The sequence below is a fragment of the Rhinopithecus bieti genome, unplaced genomic scaffold (assembly GCF_001698545.2).
Source record: "Rhinopithecus bieti isolate Rb0 unplaced genomic scaffold, ASM169854v2 scaffold_5626, whole genome shotgun sequence".
NCBI lineage: Eukaryota > Metazoa > Chordata > Mammalia > Primates > Cercopithecidae > Rhinopithecus > Rhinopithecus bieti.
Genome location: NW_016805666.1, coordinates 6,891,963 through 6,915,069, shown reverse-complemented (window position 1 = coordinate 6,915,069; position 23,107 = coordinate 6,891,963). Strand labels below are relative to the sequence as shown.

The 23,107-nt window shown below is 37.4% G+C and overlaps 1 protein-coding gene across 2 annotated transcripts in view; it reads right to left on the bottom strand.

The window, feature by feature from the left end:
• Positions 1 to 23,107, bottom strand: part of PLAAT1 (phospholipase A and acyltransferase 1) — a 33,785-nt gene that overhangs the window by 3,082 nt on the left and 7,596 nt on the right. The window contains exons 2-4 of one of the 2 annotated variants that reach the window (XM_017873450.1): positions 15,992 to 16,130; positions 7,824 to 8,089; positions 21 to 273 (exon numbers count right to left, since the gene is read on the bottom strand). In XM_017873450.1, coding sequence (XP_017728939.1) covers positions 172 to 273; positions 7,824 to 8,089; positions 15,992 to 16,130 — 507 coding nt within the window. In that variant the 3' untranslated portion in view covers positions 21 to 171. Of the gene's footprint in view, positions 1 to 20; positions 274 to 7,823; positions 8,090 to 15,991; positions 16,131 to 23,107 lie in introns of those variants that run through there. The other variant, XM_017873451.1, reaches the window with a different exon arrangement.

Genomic DNA, 23,107 nt, shown 5'->3' with positions numbered 1-23,107 from the left:
AAAAAAAAAAAAAAAAAAAAAAGATAATATCAGTAAGCAATTTATTAAAGAGCCTGCCATCCATCACAGGAATCTGCAACAGTAATGATGCACTGAAAATAAGTATTCACCCCAGGTTTTCTTTTTCCTCCTCCCAAATTCCTTCAATATCAATACCTCGTTGGTAAACTGTTAATAGTATTTTGTTCTTTGTCCTTTTGGAAACAAGCCCAGGAATGAGAAGGCACCAACAGCAGCTGTCACAAACCCAACGGTACTTATCGCTCGGTTGGCCTATAAGGAAACAAGAAGCAAACAAAAAACACATCATATTCTAAAGACACCTCAGTGTCCTAATTAAAGCTTTAGCCTGTTTCCTAAACTGAACACCTGTTTTAATGTACAATGGATACATTTAAAGTTCAATGCAAAATTAAAATTCTGCATAAAGATGAAGAAATGAATTTATAATTTTTATAATTATGTCAAACATGTAGATACATACATGTGGGTATATATTCCTCATGTTTTTAAAGCACTCGGACAGTTTATCAACTCATTATCAACACAGTTCCCATTAGTCATAACAGTACATGGGTGAAAGAGGTTAATACACAACTCCTGTTTTGCAAAACTTGGGATATCATAAGTAATTTGCCTGAGATCATTCCACGAAGATGTTTAAAGATAGGCTGAGTCTTCTAAAACACACACACTTCTCCTGTGCAGCTCCTGCCCCTTAAATAAACACTTTGGGTTGGCTGGGTCTACACCAAGGTAAGTTTTATCGTGCAAGAATCTTGTGTGTGTGTGTGTGTGTGTGTGTATGTTTCTCTAAGGAGTGTCTATTAGCAAAATAATTCAGGGATGTCATCTGAGCTGAATACCCATAAGCTCTTATTTGGTAGACACAATTTCTCTTCTGATAAACAAACTTCAAAAAAGCCAATACTGATGTTAACTATCATGTCAAAAATTAATTTCTCATGTAGACAAACCACTCTCACGATCAATTGTCCATAAAGGAAGTCAGACATTTATAGCTTTAAGGGTATTCATCATCATGATGATGAGGGAACTAATGAATATTCATGGTTTTCTTGGCACTCAACTAATATTGCCTTCCATTCAAATGGGTTTGAGTGCAATTTGATGACCCAGAGGTCACATCCAGATACTTCAGAATTATCAGGTACTCTGAAAACATTTGTTCTCTCTGGGATTTAAGAATCAGATCTTTCAAATAAAGCAAATGGCTCTGGGGAACCAGTCTAAGAGCTGGAAAGCCTAACCCAGGTCATATTTGAGCATGCCATCTGTCTAACCACAGCCTTCCGCCATGGGGCCTGCCACTCACACGTTACTACAACACAATGCTACCTCCCTAACTGCAGCTTCCCTTTTAGGAGCAGGCACAAGGGCCAGGGCCAGGAAAGAGGCACACAACAGGAATCTTAGCTCCACGTGTTTGCACCATCCTGTTGTGGGCAGAGACTAGGCCTGTAACTGTGACCCACTCTCTCTGCTCCAACCCCCAGATGCCAGGGAGAATGGTAAGGGCAAACAACTTGGCACTAGCCCTGACAAATCCTGTTTTACTTTATAATTTTGAGTTTATTTATTTCTTATCTATTTTATTTATATTTTAATTAATCCTTACCTAAACTATTTCCTAGGAGAGAATCGGAATTCACTGTAGCACAGAGTTATCCACATACCATATTGCGGGGGCGGGGGAGAAGAGGCAGGAGGATGCAGGATGTAAGATAAAATCCCAAAGAAGGGGAAGAGTCACTAATTAGGGATCAAGCCCAACCCTAGTACAATTCCAGGCAGATAGTGAGATCCCAAGAAGGTCTAATAGAAATGGGGTAGTCAAAAAAAAATATGAAGGTGCAATCAGTGTCTTTAAATAGAGGTGTCAAATGGTAGCAGGGTACGGCCCTTGGAAAATGGCAGGGTCCTACAGATCGTGTGCCCCAGCTAGGTGCAGCCCTAACTGACTAGGTACCTTTCAGCCACTACAAACACAAGATGTTAACGAAAGCCCACAAATTTAAGAGGGCCGGTTGGGGGATGGGCAACCTGATCCCAAACCATAATCCAGAGATGACAGGCCAGATACCACGATCACAAAGCCATTTTAAGCAGTGCCACTTTAAGACAGCTTCCCCAATTCCAAATGTTAATTTATTTCAAGTCTCATTCTAGACAATGAATCTCAGGTAATTGGGACAATCCATTGGAGTTAGGAGTAACGGGATGTGATGTGCAAGATTACAACATCTCAGAATGTTCTTGGTGAACCAGCATGAACGAGAACTTTTACTTCATGGCTTACTTTGGACTATAAGGTCACCAAATCCAGCTCTGCATTCTTTATCCTTTAGAGGGCTTTCTGTCCATGTGCCATAATAATGGCCTCATTCTGGGGATCTGTACCTGGCCTAATGACACATTAGCTGAATCTGGAGTGGCTGTGTCTAGACAGCAGTGTAGCGGGGACACAGATGTGTGGCAGGTTTATCAAAACGCTCCTTTCTGAGGCATCCTGAGGCTGTGGTCATATGTACTGAAGCACCACCAGAATGTGTTCATGTGCTGCCTTGTCCAGGCCTACCGAAGGGTGTGGGCCATCTTTGAAAAAGATAGAGACATTTTCATAATTTGGTCTATGAGAGTAAAAAACGTTGTTGGAAATTTTGAAAAATACATAAAAGATAAGACACAAACTGTGAGAAAACAACTGTAGAAGACAAATCTGATAAAGGAGTGTTATCTAAAATATATAAAGAACTCTTGAAATTCAATAATAGGAAAATGAACAGCTGAATTAGAAAACAGGCAAGATCATCAAGAGATATAGCATCAAAGATGACATGCAAAGAAGCATATAAAAAGATGCTCAACACTACATGTAACTAGGCAACTGAAAACTGAAACAAGATGCCTATTAAAATGGTTAAAATTCAAAATACTGATAACATAAAATGCTGGCAAAGATGTGGAACAACAAGAACTCTCATTGCTGAGACTGCGAAATGCGAAATGATACACTCATTTAGGAAGACAGTTTGGCAATGTCTTACAAAACTAAGAATATTCTAACTACATGATCTAGCAATCATGCTCCTTGGTACTTACCAAAAGGAGCTGAATACTTATGTCCACATAAAAACCTGCACATGGAGGTTTATAGTGGCTTTATTCATAATTGCCAAAACTTGGAAGCAACCAAGATGTCCTTCAGTGGGTGAATGGATAAATAAGCTGTGGTAAATCAAGGAAATGGAATACCATTCAGTGCTAAAAAGAAATGAGGAATCAAGCCACAAAAGTACATGAAGAAACCTTAAATACGTATTACTACGTGAAAGAAGCCAATCTGAAAAAAGTCACATGCTACATGATTTCAGCAACATGATATTCTGCAAATGGGAAAACTATGGAGATGGTAAAAAAAAAAAAAAAAAAAATCAATGGTTGTCAGGGATTTGCAGGGAAGGAAGGATGAATAGGTGGAGCGCAGGAGTTTTAGGGCAGGAAAATTATTATTTATAATACTATAATGGTGGATTGTGTCATTTTAAATTTGTCCAAACCATAGAATTCGTAACACAACCAGTGAACCCTAATGTAAACTATGGACTTTGGTTGATAATGATGTATTAATGTTGGTTAATCAATTTTTCACAATGGTATGGTATTGATGATAGAGATGGCTATACTGGGTGGGGAAGGAGGAGAGAGTTCTACACTTTCAGTTCAATTTTGCTATGAAGCTAAAAACTGCTCTAGAAAATTTAATCTATTATTTTTTGTTTCAAATACAGAAAAGCACAAAGAAAAAAGATGAAATCATAATCCTACCCTTCTCACCTTTTTTATGCACTACTAGTTTTAAACTTGGGAAATACATAGCCATTCCCCAAGAAAACATTTCTAAGCTCAAGGGCCCTAAGCTTAAAGGGATTCAAAAAACTAATCTAATATTAGCTATTATTAGTAGTCATACTATTAGTTATTGATAATAATATATAATCCAGTTGCTGTTAGATCAAGATTTTATTGACTATGTTAACAAAGATCTATAAAATTCCTGGATACTGTTATGAAAAGTAATATCCACCATGTGCATGTTATTTATTGGGATGGATAATACATAATACAGTATGCTGAGAGACCTCAAATATCTCCATAATCTTTCAAACGACCTGTGTTGATTAGAATACTGATAAACAGTGGGTCCAAGGACACTCCACTAATAATGGTGATGATGGGGTTCTCACTCAGGTCTGTGAACACCAAAGCTTAGGTAGGCTTTTAAGGCTGTCACTGCATCATCTTCATCAGAACCTGCCAGAAACAGGTTCTTACTATTTGTTGAAGAAAAATTAAGTTTTCATGGGTCTTGGGTCTAGATATGAAAGGTGAAATGATGATGGATTACAAGTTACAGTCAAGTAAGAAGATGGCTCTAATCTCTTTTTTTTTTTTTAACATTTAAAACGTATTGCTTATTTGTAACCACTTTACTGAAGACTGGCTGACATGCAAAAAGCTGTAGATATTTCATGTGTTCAACTTGATGTATTTGGAGATAAGTATACCCCCATGAAATCATCATTACAATCAATGCCATAAAGTTATGCATCACCTTCACCATGAAACCATCATTACAATCAATGCCATGAACTTATCCATCACCTCCACCATGAAACCATCATCAAGATCAATGCCATGAACTTATCCATCACCTCCACCATGAAACCATCATCAAGGTCAATGCCATGAACTTATCCATCATCTCCACCATGAAACCATCATCAAGGTCAATGCCATGAACTTATCTATCACCTCCACCATGAAACCATCATCACGATCAATGCCATGAACTTATCTATCACCTCCACCATGAAACCATCATCACAATCAATGCCATGAACTTATCCATCACCTCCAAAAGCTTCCACCCACTCCCTTTGTTGGTTTGTGCTAAGAATACTTAACATAAGATCTAACCTCTTAGCAAATTTTAAAGTAGGCCACATAGTATCATTAATCATAGGTCCTATGTTGTACAGTATATCGCCAGAACTTATTTGTCTTGCATAACTGAAATTTTCTACTCTTTGACTAACATCTCCTCATTTCCAAAAATAAAATAAGTAAACAAATAAAAAATTGCTTGGTTAGTGCAGTGAACAACTTTGTCATTAACAAAGAAGAAGAGGAATGGAACCTATTTCTATCTATATACCACTAATTTTCAATGCAAAAGTGAGGAGGAATTTGTGTGTACCCTCTATGTTCTAGCTCAAAAGCAATTTATTGTTACATGTGAGCAGAACATTCATTATGTTAATACATTTCCTAATGAGAATGAATTTCCAATTATTTCCTAATGAAAACAAATATATCCTTTCATTATGTTCTATCTCCCATTTTCCCGCACCTTTTTATTTAAAAAAACATTTTTTAGATCTAATTAGCATACCACATATTTACCCACTGAAATAATGTAGTTCAATGGTTTTAGTATATTCATAGACTTGTACAACAATCACAATTTTGAAACATTTCATCATTCCAAAAGGTACCTCTTACCCTTTAGCAGTCTCCCCTCATTTGCCTCGATGCCCTCAGCCCCAGGCACCACCAATTTATTTTGTCTCTATAGATTTCCCTATTCTAGGCATCTCATATCAATGAAATAATATAATATGTAGTCTTTTGTGATTGGCTAAGTAGGCAACTTGGCATATGCTTTCAAGGTTCATACTGTAGCATGTATCAGCACTTCATTTCTTTTTATTGTTGAAAAATATTCCATCGTATGGATATACCTCATTTTGTCTATCCATTGCCCATTAGATGGATATTTGAGTTATTTCTACATTTTGACTATTAGAACTGATGCTACTATAAACATTCATGTGCAGGTTTCTATGTGGACATATGTTTCATTTATCTTGGATATATACCCAGGATTAGAAAAGCTGAGTCATATAGTAATACCACATTTAATTTTAGAGGAATTGCCACTGTTTTCCAAAGGAGTTATATCATTTTACATGCCTACCAGAAGTGCACAAGAGTTCTGATTTCTTCACTTCCTTGCCAACACTTACCGTCTTTTGTATTATAGCAATCCTATTGGGTATGAAGCGAAATCTCATTATGGCTTTGATTTGCATTTCCCTGATGAAAATATATATTCTAGATATGTATCTGAAAAGGGTCCAGTATCCAGAGTACCTAAAGAAAACTTACTACTGAACAATAAAAAGGCAAACAATCCAATTTAAAAATGGGCAAAAAGGCCGGTGCAGTGGCTCACACCTGTAATCCCAGCACTTTGGGAGGCCAAGGCAGGCGGATCATGAGATCAGGAGTTTCAGAACAGCCTGGCCAACATGAGACCAGCCTGGTCAACATGGTCTCTACTAAAAAGACAAAAAATTAGCTGGGCATGGTGGCAGATGCCTATAATCCCAGCTACTCAGGAGGTTGAGGCAGGAAAATAGCTTGAACCCATGAGGCAGAGGTTGCAGTGAGCTGAGATGGCGCCACTGCACTCCAGCCTGGGAAACAGAGCAAGCCTCCATCTCAAAACAAACAAACAAAAACAACAAACAAACAAAGGGCAAATAACCTTAATAGGCATTTCTCCAAAGGTGATATACAAATGGCCAATAAGCACATAAATTGATGCTCAACGTCATTAGCCATCAGAAAAATGAAAATCAAAACCACAGTCAATTTGAATCTTGGGTATAGGGAAGGGTACGTAGGATTTTGAAAAATTAGGCTCAAGAGGTGCAGGGTTTAGATAACATGAGGCTTTGCTAGCCTTCTTATACATGCCATTTTCCCAAGCTTTTGTGAGAAGAATTATAACCTCATTTCTTACTCAGGATAGAAATGTATAACTGATCCACCATTTCAAAATACTGGAAGTCTTCGATAAATTTGAATTATTAAAATATTATGGTATTATCTTTCAAATGTTTAGTCACCTTTTAAAAGTTTCATAAGTAACTCACTGGAGTTTAATCTATTAAATTATTTTCATATTTTAATATTTTAAATGAACACTTTATATGTATTTTGGATGAAGAGGACTTTCTTTTGCTAATAGTTTTATATATCCATTCTCTTGTATCACCTTAATATTCATTTTTAGTTTACTGAACTGGTGGGACAACACGTAGGGAAAGACAAACATGCTGTTAGCTAGAAATCTGTCACACTACTAAACAATGGCAGTAACTGACAAAATTGTAAAGTACTTTAAAAATAAAGTCAATTAGTCTATCAAAAGTCATCCCAAAGCTCAGTGAATCAAACGATCTACTTAAAGGGACAAAATTTCATTGAAATTAGCAATTGCAAGGAAAGAGACAACATTCACAAGCCCACTAAGACACGTCATTAGTTAGCCTCTGTCCACCAATGAAAAAAAATTTAAGAACAACCATCTGTGATATTGGTAAACTCCCACTCAAAAAACTCAACATCCTTTCCAGCGTATTCTTTTCAGTATATGATTTGAGACTGCTGTATGGTGAAGTAACAGGAAAAAAAGAAAGACTAAAGGCAGTAAGACAGAATGCTATGGTCTTGATTCTACTTCAAGTCCCTTCTAGCTCAAAATTCATAATATCCATGTTTTAGTCTCAGTTTGATTATTAACTTGTTGCAGGACCTTGCAAGTCCATTCTCTGTTCTTCGGTATTCTCATACTTTCTGGTTCTTTTCATTTGGTTTGAGGCCTGGGAACCTTATCATAGCCAACAGTTATTCTTTTTTCAATGTAAGAATATCTCCTAAAGAAAACTCACCTGCTGTGAAACTCCTTCTCCATAGCGAAGCAATGTCACAAAATGTTCACAGTTGTTAACAAGTAAGTTATAGGCCACTTCCTGTCCAATTACAAACTCTGACCGCTTTATAATTTCTTCGACGGGGAGAGGGGGGTACGTTTCATCGTATTTATTGTTTATCCTGTATGTGTCATTTCCCACAACATCCTTCAAGAGCTGCATTTTCACCAGGGCCTTACTGCTGAATACAGACTTGGCGCTTGTAAAGGACACAGGAATGCCATCTATAAAGGAGAATTCTGATTAGTACGGTATAGCCACCCAGTCCAGTGAACTCTAATGCCATCTAAAGACTTTGGAAATGCTGGCATGTCTAAACCTAGCCCTGTTCCTAACTTATTATTAAAGCAAAGCCACTTAATCTCATCAGCCTTAAGCAGTTATTCTGTAACTTAGCAATAACACTTACTATTGTATGAGTGAGAATATAAGAAAAACTTTTTGAAAATGTATGATGTTCCCATAGAACAAATTAGGTGAGAACACTCTACTTATCCTTGGGAAATAAATTCTCTGTAAACTGGTGTTATTAGAGATGTTGATGTGTGTGTCTAACATAGATACAGATAAGATTATTGTCCACTTTTTCTATAAAGCAGTTTTTTGCTCAGCATCTGAACCCTTTCAAATTAATCTTGTAGAGTGCATTGTTATTAGCAGGCACATCCTAGTGTCTAAGCTCCCTAAGCATCTGAAACTTGTTTTTCAACTAAGCATCAATTTGGGGTCCAATTTCCTATTCCGAAACCTGCATGGTACCTCAGTCCTGTGAGAGGATGGCTGAAGTCAGGCTGGGGTCCTGCTTTTTTCCTGCCAGTTCCTTTGGCCAAAAACAAAACAAAACAAAACAAAACAAAACAAAACAAAACAAACAAACAAACAAACAGCCCCCTAACTCCTGAGCCTGAAGCTAACTTGGTAGGCACTGTCTACCAGACACGGCCCCAGGCAGTGACCTACCCACTTAGGACAATGCCCCATGCCCCACCACTCCACCTTGGCTGCCTCTGCTCATAAGCATTTGCTAGTCCACCAGGAGCTACTGTATCTTTGGCCTGACAGTGTCAGTACTACAGGTTGGAGAGATGATTCCTCAGGGTAGAGGTCTAAAGCCAGGCTCCGGTCCTTGTCAAACTGCCCACAACTGCTGTTTGGCCATGTTCAGGTCAATCATGAGAGAAAGAGTCTCCTCATAACTAGTGTTTAGAAACTTTCTCTTTTAGTAATGACTAAAAGCAAAACTTTTTTTCCACTAGCCTTCTGTCTGTCCTCCTTCTCACAGAATGTGAGATGTTCCAGTGAACATCTTACACATTGAAAGTTCTCACACATTACAAGTCCTCAGAGCACATACATCCCAGTTAGAATTACTAAACATATTTTTAATAACCACATGCAAAAATTAGAAAATTAAAATTTGGAGAGGTGAACTGGCTAGGAAAATGTACCACGGTAGTTAACAATAGAACTGAGTATCCATCTACAGGACCACAGCTGAATGCTCAAACCACAATAACATGGAATTTAAGGCATGAAAATAAGAAAACAGTATGAATATCTCATATTATTTTCCAGGTATGAAAACTGCAGAGATAATGTAGATGTAGAGGGTTGCTTAGTATTAACCACTAGACTTTGGAAGCTCTGAATCATAAATATCATTTCATTTGTCATTTTCACTTATAATATTCTAAAACAAAAGGCAAATACTTTAAAATGTTGTAAAAAACCACTTCATTAAAAAGTATCAGAAGTTCCCAAGATAATAAAACTTAGGTCTATAAATACTTAAGGTAACTTGAGGAAAATACTCCAGGTTATTTATCTGTTATCTGCATACACTTTTTTTTTTTTTGATATGGAGTCTTGCTTTGTTGCCCAGGCTGGAGTGTAGTGGAACAATCTCAGCTCACTGCAACCTCCACCTCCTGGGCTCAAGTGATACTCCTGCCTCAGCCTCCTGAGTAGCTAGAACTGCAGGCGCCTGCCACCACACCTGGCTAATTTTTGTATTTTTTGTAGAGACAGGGTTTCACCATGTTGGCCAGGCTGGTCTTGAACTCCTGACCTCAACTGATCTGTCCTTCTTGTCCTACCAAAGTACTGGATTACAGGCGTGAGCCACCATGTCGGGTCTGCATACGCTTTTTATTAATAATTTGTGCTCATTTTTAAACATTTATAAAATACAGAAAAACAAAACATATAAATGTACACAGGTTATCAACCATTATCCCACCACCCAGAAGTAAATGCTAGTATTATTTTGATATACTTCTATTAGGACATTTACTAACATATGCATAGGTGCATATACATGTCTGCACTCCCGTGTGTACATATTTTTTTAGCAAACTGGGTATATGACATATTACATTTTTTCAACTTTTATTTCGGATTCCGAGGTTACATGTGCAGGTTTGTTATATGGGTACATTTTGTGATGCTGAAGTTTGGCATATGGATGATCCCATCATCCAAGTAGTGAGCATAGTACCCAATACATAGTTTTTCAGCCCACACCTTCCTCCCTCCTCCAATAGTCCCAGTGCCTATTGTTCCCATCTCTATCTCCATGTGTACTCAATGTTCAGTTCTCACTTGTAAGTGAGAACATAAGGTATTTGGCTTTTTGTTCCTGCATCAATTTCGTTAGGATAATGGCCTCCAGCTCCTCCACCCATGTTGCTCCAAAGGACATTCCTTTTCATGGCTGTATAGTATTCTATGGTGTGTGTGTGTGTGTGTGTGTGTGTGTGTGTGTGTGTCACCTTTTCTTTATCCAATTCACTACTGATAGGCATCTAGACTGATTCTGTCCTTCCTATGTGAATAATGCTGTGATGAACACACAAGTACATGTGTCTTTTTGGTAGAATAATTTATTTTCCTTTGGGTATATACCCAGTAATACGACTGCTGGATCAAATGGTAGTTCTCTTTTAAGCTCTTTGATAAATCTCCAATCTGCTTTCCACAGTGGCTGAACTAATTTACATTCCCACCAACAGTGTGTAAACATTCCCTTTTCTCTGCAGCATCACCAGCATCTGTTATTTTTTGACTTTTTAATAATCACCATTCTGACTGACGTGAGATGGTATCTCACTGTGGTTTTGATTTGCATTTCTGTGATGATTAGTGATGATGAGCATTGTTTCACAGGTCTGTTGGTTGCCTAAATGTCCTCTTTTCAGAAGTGTCTGTTCCTGTCTTTGGCCATTTTTTAATTAGATTATTTTTTACATGTTGATTAAATTCCTTATAAATTCTGGATACTAGACTTTTGTCAGATGCACAATTTATGAATATTTTCTCTCATTTTGTAGACCATTTATTCTGTTGACAATTTCTTTCGCTGTGCAGAAGCTCTTTTGTTTACTTAGGTCCCACTTGTCAATGTTTCTTTTTGTTGCAATTCATTTTGGAGACTTAAATTATTTGCCAAAGCTGACGTCAAGAAGTGTGTTTGCTAGGTTTTCTTCTGGGACTTCTATAGTTCTTTTTTTTTAAATTATTATTATACTTTAAGTTCTAGGGTACATGTGCACAACGTGCAGGTTTGTTACATATGTATACATGTGCCATGTTGGAGTTTTTCATTTAAACTTTTAGTCCATCTTGAGTAAATTTCTGCACATAGTAAAAGGTAGGGGTCCAGTTTTTTTCTTCCGCATATGGCTAGCCAGTTATTCCAGCACCATTTATTGAATAGGAAGACCTTTCCCCATTGCTTATTTTTGTTGAGTTCGTCAAAGATCATCAGATGGTTTTAGGTGCTTGGCTTTATTCCTGGGTTCTCTATTCTGTTCCCTTGGTCTGTGTGTCTGTTTTTGTACCAGTACCATGATGTTTTGGTTACTATAGCCTTCCAGTAGAGTTTGCAGTTGGGTAATGTGCCTCCAGCTTTTTTTAGTTTTTGCTATTTGGGCTCTTTTTTGGTTCCATATAAATTTTAGAATATTTTTTCAAATTCTGTGAAGAATGGCATTGGTAGTTTGATAGAAATAGCATTGAATCCGTAGACTGCTTTGGGCAATATGAACATTTTAAAATTATTTCTTCCAATCCGTGAGCATGGAATGTTTTTCCATTTATTTGTCTCATCTCTGATTTCTTTTAGCAGTGTTTTGTAGTTCTCCTTGTAGAGATCTTTCACCTTCTTGGTTAGATGTATTCCTAGGTATTTTATTTATTTGTGGCTACTGTAAATGGAATTGTGTTTTAATTTGGCTCTCAGCTAGAATGTTATTGGTGTATAAAAATGCTACTGATTTTTGTACACTGATTTTGTATCCTGAAACTTTACTGAAGTTGTTTATCAGTTCCAGGAGGCTTCTGGTGGAGTCTTTAGGGCTTTCTAGGTGCAGAATCAAATATTCAACAAAAAGAGGTAATTTGACTTATTTTTTTCCTATTTGGATGCCTTTTCTTCCTTTTGCCCCACTGCTCTGGCTAGCACTTTCAATCATGTTGAACAGGAGTAGTCAGAGCCCATTTGGATGCCTTTTCTTCCTTTTGCCCCACTGCTCTGGCTAGCACTTTCAATACCATGTTGAACAGGAGTAGTCAGAGTGAACCCCCTTGTTTTGCTTCAGTTCTAAAGGGGAATGGCCCATTCAGTATGATGTTTGCTGTGGGTGTCTCATAAATGATTCATTATTTTGAGGTATGTTCCTTCAATGCCAATTCTGTTCAGGGTTTTTATCATGAAGGGATGTTGTATTTAATCAAAGGCTTTTCTGCATCTATTGAGATGATCATATGGTTTTTGGTTTTCACTCGTTTTATGTGGTGAATCATATTTATTGATTTGTATATGCTGAACCAATCTTCTATCTCAGGAATAAAGCCTACTTGATTATGAATTAACTTTTTGTTGTGCTGCCACATTTGGTTTGCTAGTCTTTTGCCAAGGATTTTTGCATCTATGTTCATCAGGAATATTGGCCTGAAGTTTTCTTTTTTTATGTATCTCTCCCGATTTTGGTTTCAGGATGATGCTACTTTCATAGATGAGTCAGGAAGGAGTCCTTCCTCCTTGAGTTTTTGGAGTAGTTTCAGCAGGATTGGTACCAGTTCTTTGTATACCTCCTGGAATTTGGCTGTGAATCCATCTGCTCCAGGGCTTTTTTTGGTTGGTAGTTTTTTATTTGTTATTGTTACTTATTCAATTTTGGAACTTTTTTCCTGGCTCAACGTTGAAAAGTTGTGTGTTTCAGAATTTGTCCATTTCCTCTAAATTTTCTAACTTATGTATATAGAGATGTTCATAATAGTCTCTATGGACCTTTTGTATTTCTGAAGGACTGGTTATAATGTCATCTTTGTCATTTCTGATTGCACTTCTTTGGATCTTTTTTCCTTTGTTAATCTAGATAGCAGTCTATCAATCTTGTTTATCCTTTCAAAAAACAAATTCTTTGTTTCATTAATTTTGTATGGATTTTTGTATCTCTATTTCTTTCAGTTTTTCTCCAATTTTAGATTTATTTTGTCCTGCTACCTTGGGGTTGGTCTGTTTTTTTTTTTGTTTTTTTTTTTTTGTTTGTTCGTTTTTCCCTAGTTCCACTATGTGCAATATTAGGTTGTTAATCTGAGTTCCTTCTAACTTCTTAATGACTGTGTTTAGTGCTATAAACTTTCCTCTTAACACTGATTTTGGTGCATCCCGAAGGTTTTGGTAAGTTGTGTCTCTATACTCATTAATTTCAAAGAACTTTTTGATTTCTGCCCTCATTTCATTTTCCACCTGTATTCTTCAGGGTTCTCTAGAGGGGCAGGACGAATAGGACAGATGTATACATGAAAGGAAGTTTATTAACGAGTACTGACTCACACGATCACAGATGAAGTCCCACAACAGGCCGTCTGCAAGGGGTGGAGCAAGGAAGCCAGTCCAAGTCCGAAAATCTCAAAAGTAGATAAGCCAATAGTGAAGCCTTTAGTCTGTGGCCAAAGGCCCGAGAGCCCCGGGCAAACCACTGGTGTAGGTCCAAGAGTCCAAAAGCTGAAGAACTTGGAGTCAGATGTTCAAGGGCAGGAAGCATCGAGCACGGGAGAAAGATGGAGGCCAGAAGGCTCAGCCAGTGTAATTCTTCCCCAGTCCTCTGCCTGCTTTTATCCTAGCCTCACTGGCAGCTGATTAGACGGTGCCCACCCAGACTGAGGGTGGGTCTGCCTCTCCCAGTCCGCTGACTCAAATGTTCATCTCCTTTGGCAACACCCTCACAGACACGCCCAGGAACAATACTTTGCATCCTTCAATCCAATCATGTTGACACTAGGTATTAAGCATCACACATTGATACTGAGGACCAAGCTGTTTAATTTCCATGTTTTTGTGTAGTTTTGAGAAATCTTCTTTGTATTCATTTCTGTTTTTATTGCACTGTGGTTCAAAAGTGTGCTTGGTGTGATTTCAGTTCTTTTGAATTTATTGAGACTTGCTTTATGACTGAGCATGTGGTTAATCTTTTTCAAATAAATATCATATTAAGACCATCTTCCCTGCAATAAAACATGTCTAGATATAAGACTTTTAATGGCTGTTACAGATGCTGTTATTTATATTTATCCAGCACCAAATCCCACCATTGCCTATTTATTCCTGGAAACAACTGTCTGAGCCAATCACAGTATTCCATTCTCTTGGGCACAGCGACAGTCTGGCAATGAACATGGGGCTCACACCAGAGCGACTGGAGTCTGTCTCCATGATTCTTTAACTGTAACAGGTAGTTACAGTTAGCTCTTTCGTGTTGGATCAAAAGAATCTAAAAGTCAGAACCTAAAGCTGCTTATGGTCATCAGTTTAGTTTTTTAAAGAGACATAGTCTGGGAAAATGAAGAGAGCACATAGAAAAAAATGCAGATGTGTGATGGAGAGTCTAAATAGTGGTTAAACCCCTAGATGTAGGCATCTCTGAGGCCAGCACCACCTCTGCTCTTTCTGCAGTTTCCCTCCGTGAAGCAATGAAGATTCCTCAGTAAAGAATATTAGATAACTAATATTATGTAGCTAAATCTTAATTCATTTAATCATTCCCCTATCGAACATATGCCATTGTCTACTTTAACCATTATAAATGACACAGAAGTGAATATCCTTATACAGAAATGCTTGTCTACATCTCTAAATACTTCCCCAGAATAGATTCCTAGAAGTACAATTACAGGGTCAGAGAATACGAACCTGTCTAAGGTCCTAGTCCTTATCAATTTATATTACCATCAACAATACCTTTATGTTCATTTCACTATATTCTTATCAACACTGCTTGTTATCACTTTTTAACCTTTGCTAATGAGATAGGCATGAAATATTTTATTGGTTTATTTTACAATTCCTAGGCCAGAAAGTTGAATTTTTTTCAAAAAGTGTATTAGCTTTTGCTTCTCTTCTTTTACAAACTGTTCCTAATTCTTTATCCATTTGTTTGTTGAGGTTTTACTATCTGCTGTCCCCTTGACCTCGGATACTATTTCTACAGATAGCATCTGACCAGTTTCTTTACCTCTTTTATGTTTTTCCTCACATGTCACTTTCTTAAGAAATTTTCCTGACCACTTCATTTAAAATCACAGCATCTCCACCCACCACCTTCTGCCCTCAGCACTTCTCATCCTACCTTATTTCTTCTGTATCACTTATCACCATTTTAACATTTGTGTAACTTGCTCATGGTCTGTCCCTGCTTACTAAAATGTAAACTCCGCCCTGCAGGGAGATGTCTGTATACCCCCAGCACTTAGAATAGCATTCAGAACATACTAGGTGATCTATAAATAGGTGTTGAATGAATTGAAATAACTTATTTGTGTGATATGTAAAGATACTGAACCTTGCCAGGTTTGTGGCAAATATTTTTCCCAGCTGGTTATTTACTTTTTAATTGTAATTTTTTAAATCCAGAGGCTTTAAAATTTAATGTGAACTGGCCTTTGTGATTTCTTCAATGCTGCTTTGGTTTCAGAATATCCTTCTCTAAACCTAGATTAGTTGGATTTATCTGCTTTCTATATTTTATTTCTATTTTGTTGTGTTTATTATTTCACCCATGATTCCTTCCTGTGACAAGAACACGAAGAATCTGCTCCCAGGAGCCACTGGAAATAAACCTCACCTACAGGCGCTATGTTGATAACATAACCATCACCCAAGTACAGGGCCCAGTGCTGATAGCCAGGACGGAACACTTCGATCAAGTCCCCTGGGCAGGGGTTGCCAGGGTAGTTCAAACTGAAGCAATCATTAAACGCCATCTGCAATGACAAACACAAAGAAGAACTAGCTAATACAACTTGCCAAAAGAAAATCGGTTTAAGACATCCATAAAAGCAGAATGATACAGAATTTATTGAGACTGCATTCCATATTAAAGACTTAGAATCACGACCCTGTCCTTTTCTTTGAATGATTCTAACACTGAATTATCTGTGCACAAGGGGACAAGTAGAGAAAAAATTTGTCTTGTTTTACTTAATTTTCTATAGTAATGCTTCTCATCCCAATCAATTTCAGAGCCCCTTTACAACAACAAGCATTCTGTAATTTTCTCTTTAAATCTAGAAATCCATGGATAATATAACTTACACAGATTTTAAAAACATCAAGGATTAAATATTAAAATATGGTCTATTTAGGATAAAAAGGGGAAATCGGAAAGTAAATTTATAATATCTGTTTACTAAGTAAATGTTCAGTCTATGACTATACTTAAGGATATAAAAAAGGGTTTATATGCTTACACTTATTTAGCATGAAAAAGTCAGAATTCAGGAGCAATAAAATCAGCTCAGAAGTCTTTCAACCTTTTATTCAGCAGTATAGTAATATCAAGAAGCAGAGGTATGGGTGAATGCTAACATTCAACATTCTGAGGGTACTAAAACTCTGCAAAAACAGCATGTATTACAAAACTCTGCAAAAATACCATGTATTACAAAACCTACTCTGTCACTTCATTTAAGCACAGTTGGATTCCAGGCTCAGATGGATGTCCAGTCAGATGTTCAAATTAATGTAGGACATGGAATATTTCTTTCTTGTTTAAAACTATACTGTGTAGTGTAGCGTGTATAGGTACTCTGGCTTGCACCCACTAAATATCAGTCAATGCCCTTTGTCATTGTAACAATCATAAATGCCACCACAGATTTTCATGACTCTCCTTCCTGCCCCGCTTATTGTCAGATTCCTCACTTACTGATTCCAGAAGCCATGCTAGGTGATCAACAGCAGACGCAGGACAACTTGGAAAGCTGGGGAGTTCATCACATTGATGAACATGTTTCAAATTCTAAGTTTGGTAATTTTTTTTTAAGTCAATACTTTTTAGAAAGAACACATAAGTATCTCACAGCTGATTCTTATGAAAGGTTCTATTTTCTATGTATGGAATAGAAGTAGAATGACTCAGCAGGAGGAGATTATGTACATCTATCAACAAACAAAGGATTTAAATGCTATATCTATGTTGAATCTCTAATTGACAACAGCGTGTTCCTCATCATTTCACTCTAATGCAGATATATATGCTCATTTACAAAACAAATCCAAGTGCCAGAAATAGAAACTTCCAAATCATCTAAATTATAATTTATAATAGCGGAGACTAAGGACTTGGGAATACAGGCTATCATTTTTCTGGCACTCTAAAAGTCTTTTTTATAACAATTAATATTAGAAGGGTGTTTTCCCAAGTATTTGTATGCCATCTGTTGAAAAGTTCAGTCATCACGCTGTCACAGAGACGTGGCCAAATGTAAGCTGTGCATCTGTTGAAAAATAACTATTAAAACAACTTTATGAAAACCATTAAGTCTAACCACCCTCTCAAATATGTTTGCATCTTATTAATATGGCAGTTCGTAATTTGGCCACGTGGATATTACAAGGAAAAATAGATAATACACTGTGATATAAACAAACACATTTCCCGTGAATAGGAATCAGCAAACACACAAAGCTGCCTGCTATGATTCCAAGATGCAGCCAGAGTATATAATAATAACCACCATTTGAATGGGGAGCACTTTCTAGGGCAATATTTTTTCAAATGCACTATCTCAACCCTATCTAACTGCAAAAAAAGAAAAAATACACAACTATTGGAGTGTGTTACGTTATCATCTCACTTGACAGATAAAAAGCTTAAGTAGCAAATACCAACTTTTGGAAAATACCCACTGAAACCCTAATATATAAAATATAGAAGGAAAATAACTTGACTAGGTATTAATGATGTGAGCTCTTCTCTTAGTCTTCTACTTGATATTTGTTAGTTCTGTAAGTTTGGGCAGGTCACTGGAACTGAGTCTGTTTCCTCATATTGAAAACAGTATGAGCATCTAAGCCTGATTTTGTTTATCTCAAAAAGCTGTTTGCAAGTAACCCTTAGGGAGCTGGTAAAAAGCTTTTGCAAGTAACCCTTTGGGAGCTGGTAAAAAACTGTTGCAAATGCTCTGTGAATTGGCAAGAGCTAAACAGGTGGATGATAAGAGAGACATTGAGATTGGTACACAGTTAATGTAGGATTTTAGTTCCTTATGCTCTCTTCCAGGCATGATAATTCTGTGAAATAAACGATTCAACTGTAAAATTCTAATATATTTAACAAATTTTCAATTTCTGACATACAAATTGATTCATAAACTGTTAAGTTAATCGATTTCATAAAGTCTATCATATTTATAAAGATAAATAAGATTTCATAAGCGTAATCTCTCAAGAAACTAACAGAGGAATCTGAAGGCTAATATGCAAGGTAAAAAGTGAGTTATGATACTGAACACTTAGAATCATAGCAATGGACTACAGAAAGGTACTTCAGATATTATCTAATCTAATGGTCTCCAAACTTGTTTATAGCAGTGGGTACCATGTCAAAACACATATCAAATAGAAGCATAAAAATATAAAGCCTAAAAAGCAGCACTGCCCTGAATGAAGTCAGGGACAGCATGAGAGCCCTACTCACCACTCGCCCACACTGCTGCTCCTGTTGAGGATTCCTGAGACCCCATAACTTCCAGGAATGCAGCTTAAATGATACCCATCTAGTCCTAGTCCAATCTCCTCATTTTTAGACAAAGAAAACAAAACCAGGCAGGTAGTTTAACTGGTCAAGGTCATACACTATTATATAAAAGATTTTTGACAATTGATGCTGAAACAATTAGACATCCATAGGCAAACAAACAAATAAACAAACCTTGACCTAAATTTCATACCTCACACAAAAATTATTTCAAAATGGATAACAGACTTAAATGTAAAACTATAAAATACAGAGAAAACATAGGAGAAAATTTTAGGGTCTAGGGTAGACAAAGAGTTCCCAGACTTGATACCAAAAGTATGATCCTTACCAGGAAAAACTGGTAAATTGTCCTTAAGATTAAAAACTTTTGTACTATAAAAGATCCTGTTAAGATGAAAAGACAGACTACAGAGTGGGCGAAAATATTTGCAAACCACGTATCTGTGAAAGAACTAGTATCTAGAACATATAAAGGACTCCCCAAACTCGACAATAAAAAAGCAAACAATACAATTAGAATGTAGGTTATATGGTTTGGATATTTATTACTGCCAAATCTCATGCTGAAATGTAATCCCCAGAGTTGGAGGTGGGGTCTGGTGGGAGGCATCTGGATCATGGGAGTGGATCCCTCATGAATGGCTAGTGCCAACCCCTTGGTGATGAGTGAGTTCACAAGAGATTTGGTTGTTTAAAAGAGTGTGGTACCTCCCACCGCCCCTTGCTCCCATTCTCACCATGAATACACTTGGTCCCCCATTGCCTTCCACCATGATTGTAAGCTTCCTGAGGCCCTCACCAGCCGCAGATACCAGCACCATGCATCCTGTACACCCTGTGGAGCTGTAAGTCAACTAACTCTCATTTCCTTATAAATTACCCAGTCTCAAATATTCCTTTATAGTAATGCAAACAGACTAATTTCATGAAAGAAAATACACAGATGTCAAGAAAGCCATTAGTCATTAGGAAAATGCAAATTAAAACCACAATAAGGGGACCTCAGCAAAATGGTGTAATAGGAGGCTCCCTGACTATCCCTTCTCCCACAAACACACTAAGGAAACACCTACACACAGATCAATTCTCTCCAAAAGAAAGGCAGAATCCAGCTGAAAGACGCCTACACACTAGACAAAGAAGAAAATATCCACATCAAAACTGGTAGGAAAAGTGGAGACACACTCATGCACAAACCCCACCCTATGCACAGCGTCTTATAATCAGGAAAGGAATCCCAACTCCTAGCATGGTCCCAAGGAGTAAGGGGCTTGTACCATACACCTAATGCTCAGCTTTTACCATCCCTTTCAAAAAGTTTGGCTCTTAAATCACTGTGTCTGAGAAATAGTAGAAAAAAGGCATTGGAGGATTTCCCTCAAGCACAAAAAACAAAGGGAGGTTTCAAACCTTGAAAGCTCTGTCAGCTGCTGTAGTGCCCAGGATCAGCCCAGCTTCCAATCTCTCCCTGGAAAGGATTTGGCTACATTCTTTTCCAGGAGTTCAATGTGGTACTGGTCTCTAATACGCCAGTATCTGGGAGCCTATACAGCAAATAAAGAATAAACCTCTTCAAGCCTAAACAAGGACAATATTCCCACCATCTTCATTAGTTTGTTCTAGTGACAATTCCAGCCCTACAATTTCTGAAGGGAAAGACGTTGGAGGTCTCTGCCAGCAAGAACATGCTTTCTTGCCTGGTTTGTTCCTGAGCTAAATTTCTGCAATCTCTCGTGAAAGTGAAGCTGGGGGATCTCTCCATGCCTGAGAAGCAAAAAGGGCATTCCTGTATCGTTTCCCCTGGCTTGCTTCTGTGATAACTCCAGACTAGAAGCCTCTCCCTGCAAGAAAGGTCTGAGACTTCTTGCTTGAACAGGAGATAGGCACTTGTTGCACTTCTTTCCCCTGCTTGCTCCAGCAACAATCCAGTCTAGTGATCTCTCTGTTGAAAGAAACTGGAGACCTCTGCCAGCAAGAACGGGAGGGATGGAACTCCCACATCTTTTCCCCTGACTTGCTCTGGAAGTAAACTCCTTTAATCTCCAATTGGAAAGAGCTGGGGGAGGGGAGCAGGGGGGCTGCTGCTTCATGTCTGAAAGGGAAAGTGGGCACTCCTTGCACCTTCTTCTGTGGCTTGTTTTAGTAATAACTCTAGACCAGAAGTTTCTCCCTGCCAGGAGGGTGTGAGACGTCTGCTTGTTCCAATGGGAGAGTGGTTACTTCCCCTACACCTTTTACTCTGACTTGTGCCAGCAAGAAATCCAGACCTGCAGACTTTCTCTGGAAGTAGTTTCTGTACACATGGAATGCTCTAACTTTTATAGCCTTCACCCAAGAGACAGGCTTCTAGTCTGAGAGCTAGCACGAGTTCTTCACTTTTGCGTCTCCTAGACAACAAAGAACAAAAAGGTGGCTTTTTAACTTGAAAATGTTCAGCAGCAATCTCTCCTCCAATGTGAGCAGTCTATCTAGAATAAAGGCATCCGCCTCAGACATTCTCCTTGGTACAGGGCAGAATGAATGGGAGATTTAATTCTGCTCTAAGCTTCTCTACAAAGAAAAAAGAAACTGGAACACACAACTAACACCGCAGTCTCTCCAGCTGCATTTCAAGGGACTGGCTTTTATCCCACCTCTCTCAAGGCAATAACTTGAAACTCTTTAATTTGGGTTGGGAGGGGACACTAAGAATAAAAAATAGCAGATTTTACAAGCAAAACAAGTTAGTGGATTCTAAAATCTTTGATGAGGCTGATTGGAAAGGAACATCTACACAAGACCAGTCTAGCAAGACCGAGAAACGTGGTTCTTTTATCTAATGTGCAGAAAACAACATAGGGAATGGAGGAAAATGACTCTAATGAAATGTAAATATGTGATTTATCTGACAGGAAATTCAAAAGGGCAGTCATAACAATGCTTACTAAGGTAGGGAAAACAATGCATGAAAAAACTGAGAACTTCAACAATGAGACAGAAAACATTAAAAAGTACCAAACAAACCATCAAACTGAATAATATAACGGAACTGAAAAATCCAATAAGGAGGTTCAATGGTAGAATAAATCAAGCAGAAGTAAGAATTAGCAAACTTGAATACAGATCATTGGTAAATCCTAATTTGAGGACTGAAAAGAAAAAAGAATGAAAAAGAGTGAAACAGTCTAGCAGCCTTAGTGGACAGCATTAAACAGAATATGTGAATTATTGTTGTACAAGAAAGGGAAGACAGAAAGGGACAGAAAATATATTCAAAGAAATATAGCAAGTCCTCATTTTATGTCATTGATAGGTCCTTGGAAACTGTGACTTAAAGCAAAACAACATATAATGAAAGGAATTTTTTCTCATCAACATAATGAAATGACATCAAATAAAATGATGTTATTCAAAAACCTGCTATAAATCATTTTGCTTAAAGTTGCAGTTTCCAAGAACCTATGAACATTAAATGAGAATCTACTGCAATTGCAAAAACCTTCCTAAGTGTGGGGAAGGAAACAGAAATCCAGAAGCTTGACAAACACCTAATAGGATGAACCCAAAGCAAACCACATCAAGATACATAATAATCAAATTGTGTAAAGTTAAAGACAAAGAGAAGATAGGAAAGCTTTAAGGGAAAAGCAACTTGTTACAGAAAAGTGGACCCCCATCAGATCTTTCAACGGAAACCCTGCAGGGTAGAAAGGAATAAGATATGGTCAAAGAGCTAAAAGAAAAAAAAAAACCCCTGCCAACCAAGAACACTATACTCAGCAATCCTGTCCTTCAAAAAGGAAGAGAGGAAGGGGAGCTTTAAAAAACACTATCTCAGACAAACAAAAGCTGAGGGAATTTATCACAACTAGACCTGCCTTACAAGAAATACTAAAAGGGGTACTTCACATTGAAGGAAAACATCACTAAGTAGCAACATGGAAATATATAAAAATAAAAACTTACTGGTAAAAGTAAGTATATAGTCAAATACTGAACACTCATACTGTAATGGTAGCATGAAAATAAATTACATCTCTAATATAAAGGTTAAAAGAAGAAAATCTATTCAAAACACATATAGCAACCATACTTTGCTAATGGACATGACAAAAACTATTTTAAAAGTGTCAACAAAACAAATTGTTGGAGGGTATAGTAAAAGTTTAGAGTTTGTACAAGTGATTAAAGTTAAGTAATTATAAGCTTAAAATAGCT